This window comes from Harpia harpyja, chromosome 13 (assembly GCF_026419915.1).
Source record: "Harpia harpyja isolate bHarHar1 chromosome 13, bHarHar1 primary haplotype, whole genome shotgun sequence".
Taxonomy (NCBI): Eukaryota; Metazoa; Chordata; class Aves; order Accipitriformes; family Accipitridae; genus Harpia; species Harpia harpyja.
The window spans coordinates 1,554,323-1,566,273 of NC_068952.1; the positions used below are offsets into that span (position 1 = coordinate 1,554,323).

Consider the following 11,951-nt stretch of genomic DNA (forward strand, 5'->3'; position numbering starts at 1 on the left):
GCATGAGGGAGAAAATACTTCTTATGAAGAAAAGTTCACAAGCCAAATAAGGGGAAAGAGGAAAGCAAGCTACTTTGATAACATAAAGTAATATTCAGTCTAAAAGAATTATTTCAACTTAGAATAAGCAACAGACTGACTTGTTTCTAACCTGTAATTTTTTCATTACAAATCACAGTAAAATATGGTATGAATTAATTTTTAAATATTTTTAGCAGAACTGAGCGCAAAAAAAAAAATTTCCCTATCAATCGTGTCCTTTTACACTGGGTATTTATTAATATGTCCCCATGTATAAGTACACTTGAAGTTAAGAGGAAGGTAAATTTGTATTTTCAAATCCAAACCACAACAGCTATTTTTCTTTGTACCTTTCTTTGTAGTAGTATGGCAGGGAGAGTGTGTTCAGACAATGAGTTTTCTCTCAGTTTGATGTTTGCTACATAAATATTTTTTTGCACTCTTTTACCTCATACAAGTTATATATTACCTAGCTTTCCTACTACAATTAACTTATAAGGTATGCAAAAGAAAACAGATTTTCTAGCTGAAACATCTAGAGGTTGATTACAGATCCTAGTTAGGACAAATAGGTCTTAAAATGTTTTGTTAGGTTTTTGCTTCAGGGCTTATGCAGTTTATTTTCTCTGCATTAGGAATATGGATAAGGAACAGAACCCAAGGAAAATTATTTTGATTACAGACACCAAAATGGCAAGGGAGCAAACACGAAATAGCCCTATTTTCATCTGTGGCCTGCATTGCAATTTGAATGATGTAACTTGGGGGTTCGTTTGGAAGATAAAATTTACAAGAGCACAAGTCTAAACATGTTCTAAATCTTAATTATTTAATAACCATTAATAGTAATATCAACATTATTACTAATTATTAATTATTCAGGAATGGCTATTTTTATCACTAATTAACCACTATTATTAGTAAAATTTCTGATTACTATTAATAATAATTCAGTAAGCATTTAACTTTCTCTCTTAGCTACTACAGATCTCACCATTCCAGTCATATGCCTAACTACATATGCAGCTACATATTAATATCTACATTCAGTGAAGCAGTTAAACATATGTTTATCTTAGGTAAATACAGATTCCTACTGAAATTCACTTTGAAATGACACCTCAGTGGCTATACAAGAGACCTTTGCCTCTAGCTACTGACAGTTTTAGAATTCAGGATGTTGCCAATATAATCAGAAGATTTTAACTTGCAAATCATTATTCTTCTCTCATTTCTGTATTTATCACAACCTAGAGAAGTGAAATGTACCATAAGGTTTTCATACAAGACTTTTGTCTTCAGAAGTGAAAGTAAAATTCTTCTAAGGAACCAAATGAGCAAGCTAAATGGGGAGTTGAAACTGACAGCAATTTTAGGGGGAAGATTTATTGTTGCTTTTCTCACCTCTGTGCAGAGTCACAGCCAAATACAAGCATAGTAGCTGTATGCACATAAGGGAAGCAGCAAATGAAGATAAGAAAAATAATGTAAAAGAATATTTTATTTTCACAAAATAATTGAAAATCAACAATAATGATCTTCCTGATGTATATACTCAAGTTTTCTATTGCAATTGAAAATAATCTGAACACAAACAAGACTCCCTTGAAGCTAAGACTACTCATTTTCTAAGAGCCTCCTGAGCTTTCACAATGGCATTTGCAATGCTGACCTCCACAGGAGAAACTTGAAGGTATATGATACACTTATGTTTAGCTGGACATTTGTGATGGAGCATCTGTGGGAGTACAGGGCTTGAATATGCCATAGGGGAGGGATTCTCTGCCTTTGTAACATAGGCACACAGGGATATGACTTCAGTTTTCCAAAGAAAAAGAATGTTATTCTTTGATTTGATTAACTCTAGTACAATTGATGCAAGAAGCCTTACCGTCTGTATTTCAGGCAGTTTGCTTTCACAAGTCACACAGTGTTTATGATGAAGAGGATTCCCTGTGCCACACACCTGACAAATTACTTTACCCTTTTAAACAGAGAAAGAATATATTTCACATGGTATTTGAAAACCGTGAACAACAATAATAAGAAGAGGACTTGATCTTAGAAAGTACTGTGCTTATTCAGCCCTGCAGATAGAAGAGAACCTTCAAGTGGGCTTCAGACTTCAGTTAGATGACCATATTGCCTGGTCATCACAAATCTACATATCTTGGTGACATTTTTTTAAAAACTATGGTACAGTTCCATCAGGAGATCCAACATCAATACATCCAGACCTTTTTATGTATTAGTGTCAGTTTGCTTAGTCACTGCACTCACACAAAACAGATAGTCCAGTGTCTGCAAGGAAAATTAATAATAATAGTAATAATAATAATATACCATGAGGGTGCCCTAAAAGATCTTAGCACGGTCACTATCAACAAGTGAGTTTCTACCAGGGCTAAGAATAATGAGTCTGATATTTTGACTGCTGGGACCAATTAGTTCAGGTTTGGTTTTGCACCTACATGAAGGTTGTCATAAAACATTAAATTTGGGCCAATGTCTATAATCTACTTTGACATCAAGCTGATAACTGCCTCAGATTATGAATCGCTTTTGTTATCTGATAGTCTTCAGTCAATAGGTTCCTTTCAGCATCCTTCTCTTTCCAAAAATGTTCCCTTGCAATTATCACAGAACCACAGGATGGCTCTCTCTAGTATGTCCATGTCTCTTTTGTACCGGGGAGCCCAGAACTGGACACTGTACTCCAGATACAGCCTCACGAGTGCTGAGTAGAGGGGAAGGATCACCTCCCTTCACCAGCTGGCACACTTCCTAAATGCAGCCCAGGATATCATTAGACTTTTTCAAGCAGATCCCTGAAGAGGCCAAAGTCTGCTCTCCTGAAGTCTGGGGCCATGATCTTGTTTTTTGCCCTCGTTCTTTCCTCTCAGGGTCCTGAACCCCACCATGTCACGGTCATTGCAGCCAAGGCTGTCTTTGACCTTCATATCCCCAAGAAGCCCTTCCTTCTCTGTAAGTATGAGACCCAGCAGAGCACCCCTCCTCACTGGCTCCTCTATCACTTGTATCAAGCAGTTGTCATCAATGCTTTCCAGGAACCTCTGGATTGCTTATGCCCTGCTGTGTTGTTCCTCCAGCAGATATCAGGGTGCCTAAAGTCCCCCATGAGGACCAGGACCTGCAAATGTAAGCTCACTTCTAGCTGTCTGTAGAAGACCTCATCCACTGGTTCTTCCTGATCAGGTGGTCTACAGCAGACACCCACTACAATGTCACCCATACAGTCATGCGAGTCATCTCTTCACGTCTCTGTGGTCGCATCAAGATCATAGCCCTGCAACTGCATGCAGATCTCTAATTCCTTATATTTACTCCCCATACTGCTTGCGTTAGTGTACAGGCACTTCAGAGAGGCACCCCAGCATGCTGATTTCACAGAAAGCGTCTGGGGGGTGCCTTATGGGCACTTCCTTGCTTACATGCAATTGCTTGAGGTGACCTCGCTTAAGCTCTCTTTTGTTGATTAAGTATTCCCTTTTGTCCACCTCATTCGAGACCCTTTGCTTGTCAGCCCTGTCCATCACTCCCTCACAGGGCTGCTGGTAACCCTCCCTTCCCCTGTTGTTTCTCGTTTAAAACCCTTCTTCCTAGCCCAACTCTCCTGCTGACAAAGACACCTTTGCCCTGTAAGCAACCACTTGTGGACATGCAGTATCAGTCCTCTCCTCCTCACACCCTTTCCTCTGACCAGGGAGACTGAGGAAGGGCCCTACCTGGGTTCCCATACCCCTGGATAGGGAGTATTTTTTAGGGCAACTTTTGTCTATTTAAGACCACTGGCACTTTTGGATCAGTGACTAAGACTGCACTTTAACGTTGTGGGCATATACCTACCCACTGCCCCAGTCCTGCCAGCCCATCTGTGCTAAGCACTCACAATCAAATGAGGTACACAGTGTAATGAGGACACATTTAATAAACTCCAAATGCTTAGCAATACTAAGGCCATAAATCACAGAATCATAGAATATCTCTCTACTGAACACAAGTGCATGCATTCCTGTCATTCACACTGCTACATCATGTGCTTTTCAGCCTGCCTTCCAGATCTTATGTGGTTTACCTTCAATGATTATTTCTATTCAAGGTGTTTTTAATCCTACTAACACTTAAAGCTGCCATAATGTAATTACATAAACCCAAGTTGGATCAAAATATTTGTAATGAAGTCATTTGTTAGAAAAATGCATGCCAGGAGGTAAATTGCTATTTTGTTGTATTTATTCTCAATTACCTTTATGCAGATGTTGGCTTGGGGCTGCAGCTGTGGAGCTATTGGCGACTCACATACAATGCAAGTGGGTGTATTCATTGGCACAAGATGTCTGCATTCAAGACATGGTGCCATCTGAAGAAAAAGCCACATCACAGCATGTTAAAGACCATAATGAGATTATTAAGATTATAATGAGGTTTTCCATATTTTCCTGATTAGAGTCTACATCAGCAGCAAAGTCACTGGAAACACAGCAACTGACAGCAACAGATGCTGATCTTGATCCTTAAAGATCAAAGGCTATTGAGAAAATATGAAGACAACTGGAAAAAAAATGCTTTGCTGACTACTAAAAATATGCCAGAAAGGTACTAAGTTAATTTTCAGTAAATTTAAAATGCTGCTATAAAATGTGTGTGGGTAGTTCAAATTCTCCTAATTATGACCCTAATCAAAAGAGTTGCTGAATACTCTCAGTCATCACTTGAAACTACAGCGTTGCCCCAGACAGGACAACTTTCTGATGATACAGGAAAAAAAAATACACCATTGACTTGTTAGATCAAGTTACTATCTCTTGGGAAGAGCTTAGAGAAGATAGTTACAGTTACAGTTACTGTAAAAACTTGGTGCTCTTACATATGCCCACACATGGCACCGTTTAAGGTTTCAGGCATATTAGATGGACCTTCTACAGCTATGACATAGGCACTAGTTACTAACTAACTAACTGCACTAGTTAGCACTGGAGTAAGATGCATATGCAGGTTCTGAAGATGTGGTGGTGGTTGTTGCAGGATGAGGAGGAATCTGAATTTGGTGATGTTTCCTGGCACAAGTGAATAAAACACAATTTACTTTTTCATTGTTATCCTTATTAAAATACATGGCACTTGAAGCAATCTATGGTTAATTTTGCCCATCATTTAAGAATTACATTGGGTCCACTGCTAAAGGTATTGAACAAAATAAAACAATCAGAACAGAGCTTCCCAAATGAGTGTGACTAAATAATGGTTTTGCCAGCATTGAACGTGTGATTTGCTGAGGAAGTTGGTTCCTCCAAAGAGGATTTGTTGATTGTTACGATGTTTTGCTGACCTGTGCTCCTTCAGGGGGTGGGAAGCGACGTACTGGCACAGGTGGGATAGGAGATCCACATTCCTGACAGAAGTGAGCCAAGGGGTCAGACAGGCGAGGTGCAAAACAGTATGCACATCTGAAAATAAGAGCAAACTGGCTGACTTGTTTTCGTATTGTACTGCTGCACAATAATGATTAATCTGGAACTTGTTGTGACAGGACTTAGGCCACTGATTTCTCAGTTGTGGTTTCCAAGCTATGGTGGCCCACCGAACCATGCCCCAGCATCCATGATATGAGGTTCTGGACTCTTAAACAGCTTTGCAAGGTAGAAAGCTCTCTGGCTGCTATGGGGTTTCATACTTTCTTCCTCATCATGTGAGGCAAACAAGTCTCCTGACACACAATCTGTATCAGGCCTCACTGCTGCAACATGGGGAACCACTGATGTAGATCACATAACCCTTTCAATAGTGATAAGCACTAACGTTCTGTGAGACTACTCCAGTGAGCAGTTTTCACCTACAGCAGTGAGGGCTGTAGTCTAATTTGAAAAGACAGCTTTTCCTCTGATCCTACAGGTGTTAGGAATTTTTTTTTTTTTAAGGATGATAGGATAGTTGATAACTGTGTATGGTGAGATATAAATAAACCTACATGTAAGAGAAAGAATTTTCAAAGCCCTACCTAGATCGCATTCTCGTTATGAGCCAGTGTCTGTCTTTGCTTTTCTCATTTTTACAGAGCCCCACATTATTATCAAGTTGGTTGCAAAAGGCAATTGCTTGTTACTTTCCAAGGGCAAATACGTTAAGAGGAGAAGTCACTTACTTACCTGAGGAAGTCTGTTTCCCTCTGGATCCTTGCCACCTGTGTGCTTGCTAAGCTTTTCCGGCTAGTCACTGCAGAAGAACTAGCAAACTGAAATAAAGGTAATGCTTTGGCCTTAGTAAGCGAATATTTGCAAAATGCAGGTAAGAGTAGCAAAATCAGCTAAAGACATTATTTGAGAAAAACTGCACTGAAATATATTGCTGCAAGGAATATCTACTACACTTGATTCCCCTATTAGTTGCATTAAGGACCTACAGCTTCTTCCAATAAAAACAAATTAATGTCTTGCTATTTACTTCCAAGACAGCCTTAGTGAATATTAAGTTTTAAATATCAACTTGCCAACCTATAGCAATAAGTATTTGCTAATTGCAGATTCAGTAATGTATTAGAAGAGAATTAGTAGGAATGCAGGCATTGTTAATTTGCTTTGCCTGGTTTTGTCCTTACTGATAACTGTGTATTGCTTTGGGCATTCCTATTCCAGCGTCTCATTACCAGTAAATTTAAATTAGTAGTGTGTAATACAGCCAAAGGCATTAATTTCTGAGAGGTTATATGAGAATGATCACAAATCTTCACATCTGTATTTTTTTAGAGCTCAGTTCTGATGACAGCCTTTTACAGTTTTCCTCAACACCCCTTTGCTTACCTGTAACGACTCTATTGGTGGGGCTGAGTCGGATTCCTCTCTGTACTCTTTTGTTTCCAAATGACTGGCAAGGAGCTGTGGTCCTTGCAGGGACCTGCGAGTAGTCTTTCTTTCTGTTTCCGAGTCTAAAATTACAATCCTGTGATTCCACTGTCATTCACTTCATGCAGTCAGTTAACATATATCTTCACAGGAATATTACTTGCTCTCATTTTAAAATCCAATAGCTAAGCATATTTAAAAATGTATTTGACATCCAGATTTTCGGTTCAAATAAACTGCATGGAATTACAGGAAATCAAACTAGCAGAAACCTCATTCCTCTCTGAAAGAACTTACTTTTGTATTTTTCTCTATTTATGGTTTTCTTCCTTCCCCCAAGCTCAGAAAAACCCCAGCTCCTAAGAGTAAGTTAATGAGTAAACATTAATACGATTCCCTGCTCTTAAACAGTCTCATTGCCGTTACCATGGAATAACAGGCTTTATCTATAGAGAAAATCTGGGTCAAGCTTTCATTTCTGCTTTGTGTATTTATTTTGGAATCTTACTGCAAGCAAACATCAGTAAAGAACTCCGTAAAGGATTTGCAATCCCATCAATTTAACAGCATTTTCTGGCACAAAGGGAAATATAGACTAGGCCTTGTCATGTTGCTGAGAAATGAATGACATTTTCGTATGTTTTTAAGAGGTAATGTGAAATGTATGGAAGGTAATTTTTGTTCTCTATTTGCAGTGTTGAGCAATCGAAATTGGAATTCCCAGAGGATGTTCTGTCTTCTGAGATGGTTTTAAAATTACCCCTATTTTACCAATGATATAAGGGGAAAACCTTACACTATTTTCAACTAAGACAGAAATCTATTTCAGTTTTATGAAGTTATACTATACCTTGAAAATCTTGGGGTGCTTCACTCCAGGCAGGCTTGATTTCCACATTCACTCCATTCTTCTTTGGGTTTGTAGTAAACATTCCAGCTTCCCTCTCCTAAAAAGTAATTCCATTTGAATTCTAAATGAAATTTTTGGTTTTGCTCTAATCCTCTCCTGCTATAGTTATTTGTTATTTTTCAAAAATACATGATTAAGGTATTTATTTCTGATACAAGCATTTGAAAAGCTTACATTATAAATATATTTTAAAAATATTTGACCTGAATTGGTCATAAAAGACCAGTGAAAAAAAGAAAAAAATAATGTGCCCCTTGAAATTTTAATATTACAAAAAGGACCAAGGCAGCAAAGATGGGCAAAGAGAGAAAATAAAATATATTAAAAGTATAGGCAGTCAAGGTTTAATCTCTAAGTAATATCATACATACAACATTTTATATTCACACAAAGGGTTACAATTGCTAAAACTTACCTGTGTGGCGATATATTTTAGGAAATTCTTGTCATCATCTTCAACAGAGAAGAGGATGTTTGGTTGCTTGTACTCTACCAGAAACACCTTTGTTACAACTGTACTCTCCCTGCAGTCCCTGAAAATCAATGTTCACAAAGCTATGTACATGCCACAAACCCATGTGCAGCAACAAGTAAATCACTGATGAACATGGCTCATTTGCTGGAACATCTCTATCAAGCTTCTAAGTCATTATTTCAGTTGATAAGTATAATCCTGGGCAATACTCTCAGGAACTACTGCTTTGTTTTGTTCTTTTTTTTTTTTCTAAGTTTAAAATGTGCACGATAAGAAGCTACCAATAAAATATACAGATACTTTAATCCCTCAACATCTTTTACATGTAAAACTCTTGATACTCCTGTGTCTGCTTTCTGGGGTAACTAGCGTTTGCCAGAGTTACAGAAAATAGAGGAGAGCAAGACTTTTCTTCTATTCATAATACCATATTCATTTTCCTAGTCAAACAGCAGGTAGCGTGCTATTTATTTGATAAAACAACTGTCATTCTCTACTATTTATTAGATTACAGTAGTAACATTGAAATTGCTGTAAATGCCCAAACCATGCATTTAGGATTTATTGTCATTCTAGAGCATCTATTTAGCACACCTGAAAACATCTTGATAAAAACATACTGGAAACGAGTGTTAATCTAGGTAGTGATATCAGAAAATACATATAGGTCTAGGTTTTGCAAGTCCCTGCACAGGGAATATAATGTTGTTAGATTCCAGTGCAGACACAAGCAAAGGCTACCTGCAGGTGCTAATAGCAGGGAACAGCAAGCACAAATCCCTGGCTGGAATGAAAGTTTCTGCTCCCTTGCATAAGGGAAAAGATAATGCAACAGATTACAGACAGAGAATTTATGTGTCCTCTCTCTTTCTCTAAGCATGAAGTTTGGAGAAAGTCGGTGGCTGTGTAGCAAAATCCAGCTTGCTTTCTATGTATTTTATCTTTACTTTACCTTTGCACATACGACATTGTTACTTAAGCTGTGAGGGTTAGCATTTGGTCCTCCTTTGGGAGAAACAAAGCAAATCCCTGGGAAGACCAACTTCTGTAAATCTGCTGACTCACTGGATGAACCCAGAAAACACCATACTAGTTCCTCTGGCATTTCTAATGATCATGCTCAAAAGGATGAGCTCTAAGTATAGGATATTTTACTAGTTTCTCACCCACAGCCTCTACGCATCACTGGCCTACTTCCACAGCCCAGGAGATGAACATCCGAGAGATAGTCCAACTGCACAAACACTTAATGGATAAAAAGCATTATGAGAAAGTGACGTCAATGCAACCGACGCAGATCACTTAGATTGCAAACTGACTGGGGAAAGGGGTGTCTCTCATTTGCAAGGTATGGAGTGCTTTAAACGACATGGCTCCAAGCCATGACTGGGATATCTGTCCCTTGCCAAAATATGACTGAAATAAAACAGAATACTTACTTTGTAACTGCCAGTGCCTTGACCATTATTTTCCCAACTGGTAATATGATAGGACCCTTATACTTAAAAGTGTTATGTTCTCCATAGCGAGGTTTCCTAATGAGTTCTGGTTTACTTCCATCTAAAGTGTAATAAATAGAGACCTCGGGTGTATCTGAAAGACACAGAGAAAGTAATTAGCCAAACTGTATTCAACCTGTGAAAAACAAGCTCTATGCTTCAAAGTACTCACTACTGTGCTTGATTTTTCTCACATAAACAAAATAAAGCAGTTCCATAAATGACTAAATGTTTGGGACCAAAATGGTTTCTGCCATGAAAAATTACTCAACAAACACAACTTCATTATAAGCAATATTTTTCTTCATAAAGTAGCTGTGTAATGGTTTTGTATGAAAACATTGCAACAGCTTGTCCATTCTAATGACAGAAAAAATATTTTCTCCCACAGTGAAAGCTGACATTTCAAAAATTGTAAGGAAAACCTTTGGGATGAGCCTGGCATATGATACTTTCAAGCACTGTTTTTGCAGTCAAAGAGAAATGCAACAGGTTAAGAGCTTGATCTTAGAAGCAATTAAGACTGCTAACATACATGAAATAACTCGTATGTCAATAATATTGTTTGAATGCATAAAATTAAGTGCAAGTGTATTTGGCATATCAAAACACATTGGTTAATTTTGTAAGTTCCTTAAGGAGGTGGGCACTCATAAAAATCATAATTAAATGCAAACAAAAGTACAGAGGCTAAAAGTTTCAAATGAACACATAAGAAAAGGTTTTACATAGAGTCAAAGCTCTTATTCATACCTGATTTAATTTCTATGAGAGTATTTGTGTCTATTTCATGTTTAGCCTTCCCTGGAAGAGGGGTTCGAAGTGGTATGACCTGAGGAACTGAGACAGAGCCAGCTGTCATCTTTCTCAGTAGTGATCTTTAAAAAAGAAAAACAAAAAGGCAGACAATAATTTTTCTAAACAGAAGAATGCATTGAGAAATACGGTCTTTTAATGTGATTCCATGTCTTCATTTGTTTCTCTTAAAAGAGGGAACACTGGATTCTTTAAACTGTTAGTTCTCAATATTTGCATGATTTTCACATTGAAAAGGAACAAGATTCTAACAACCATCACACTTCGACTTACTCTCCTGTTTCAGAACTGTAAACAAAGCCTGAGGTGAGCACTGTCGCTTTCATTTCACTTTGGCCTTCCTTGCTCAAGTCTGGTTTCCATGTATTCAAGTGAAACAGCTTTAGCATCATACATTAGTGACACATGGTAGGAGAGAGTAACAGCGAAGTACCTCCACCCTAATCATGGCAGATGTGGAACCAGCCTCTTGTTTCATTGTGGCCATCTGAATACATACAAGATGTCCTGAAAAGGACTAAATCAAGATAACTATTGCTTAAGCTTATCTCAGCTATCGTATGCATTAAGAATATACGTATAAAACAGGTGCCGAACATGATTTATCATAATTTACATAGTCATTATTGTGTCACACAATTAAAGAATGAAAAATTGCATTTGGATACGATAACATTTTACTATACAAAAAGATGTACTCCAGATCTTGGGAATTGATACTCAGGGCCAGGAAATATGTCTACACTAGAAGCATTTGGTTTTGTAACCAACCCTTCAATACTCCAGAAACGTCTCTTATGCTACTCATCAATGCAGACAGTAATGATTCAGCACGGGAGGTGTTTGTAAGTCCACGCTCTCACTGGGGCTACGAGGAGGTAAGCCACAGTGCTGCCTGCAGCTGCCCATCTCCTTGGCTGGGTTGCCCGAAGTAGCTGTTCAGTTCTCAGCCAAACTTTCTTGGGCTGCATGCAGTGGCACAGGAGATGCAACAATGGGTGGATCAGATCTTTACCTGACGCGAGGGGGCAGAGAGTATTTTTCCTTAAGGACCCGCTGGCTCTTGGCACACCTGGACCAAAAAAGCACAGAGCCCCATTTCAGCCTTCTCGAGCCCATCACTGGTGGGACACAACCAGTCCTGCCGGCAACCCCAGCGTTCACGGCCCCTGTCCCAGCGTGGGCTCCGTCCCTGCCTGCACTTGCCCTGCCAGGTCAAGCCCTGCTTCCCATCCCCTCACAGCACAGCCCACCACACCTTGCCCCACTCCATCCCTGCTGTACAGCCCCTGCCCCCCTGCTCGATCCCATCCCACAGCCCAGCCCACCCCACCCGATCCCTGCTACCGAGCCCCTGCCCACCCTGCTCG

At 39.0% G+C, this 11,951-nt stretch overlaps 1 protein-coding gene across 1 annotated transcript in view; it reads right to left on the reverse strand.

Annotated features, from left to right (window-relative positions):
* The window catches only part of DZANK1 (double zinc ribbon and ankyrin repeat domains 1), a 25,803-nt gene extending 13,949 nt beyond the window's left edge, over positions 1–11,854 (reverse strand). Inside the window, exons 1-10 of the mRNA XM_052806406.1 lie at positions 11,597–11,854; positions 10,519–10,643; positions 9,706–9,859; positions 8,207–8,324; positions 7,732–7,828; positions 6,840–6,964; positions 6,189–6,274; positions 5,372–5,489; positions 4,289–4,402; positions 1,913–2,005 (exon numbers count right to left, since the gene is read on the reverse strand). Of these exons, the coding sequence (XP_052662366.1) occupies positions 1,913–2,005; positions 4,289–4,402; positions 5,372–5,489; positions 6,189–6,274; positions 6,840–6,964; positions 7,732–7,828; positions 8,207–8,324; positions 9,706–9,859; positions 10,519–10,643; positions 11,597–11,700 (1,134 nt within the window). The 5' untranslated portion in view covers positions 11,701–11,854. The remainder of the gene's footprint in view (positions 1–1,912; positions 2,006–4,288; positions 4,403–5,371; positions 5,490–6,188; positions 6,275–6,839; positions 6,965–7,731; positions 7,829–8,206; positions 8,325–9,705; positions 9,860–10,518; positions 10,644–11,596) is intronic.
* Between the last annotated feature and the right edge of the window lie 97 nt (positions 11,855–11,951).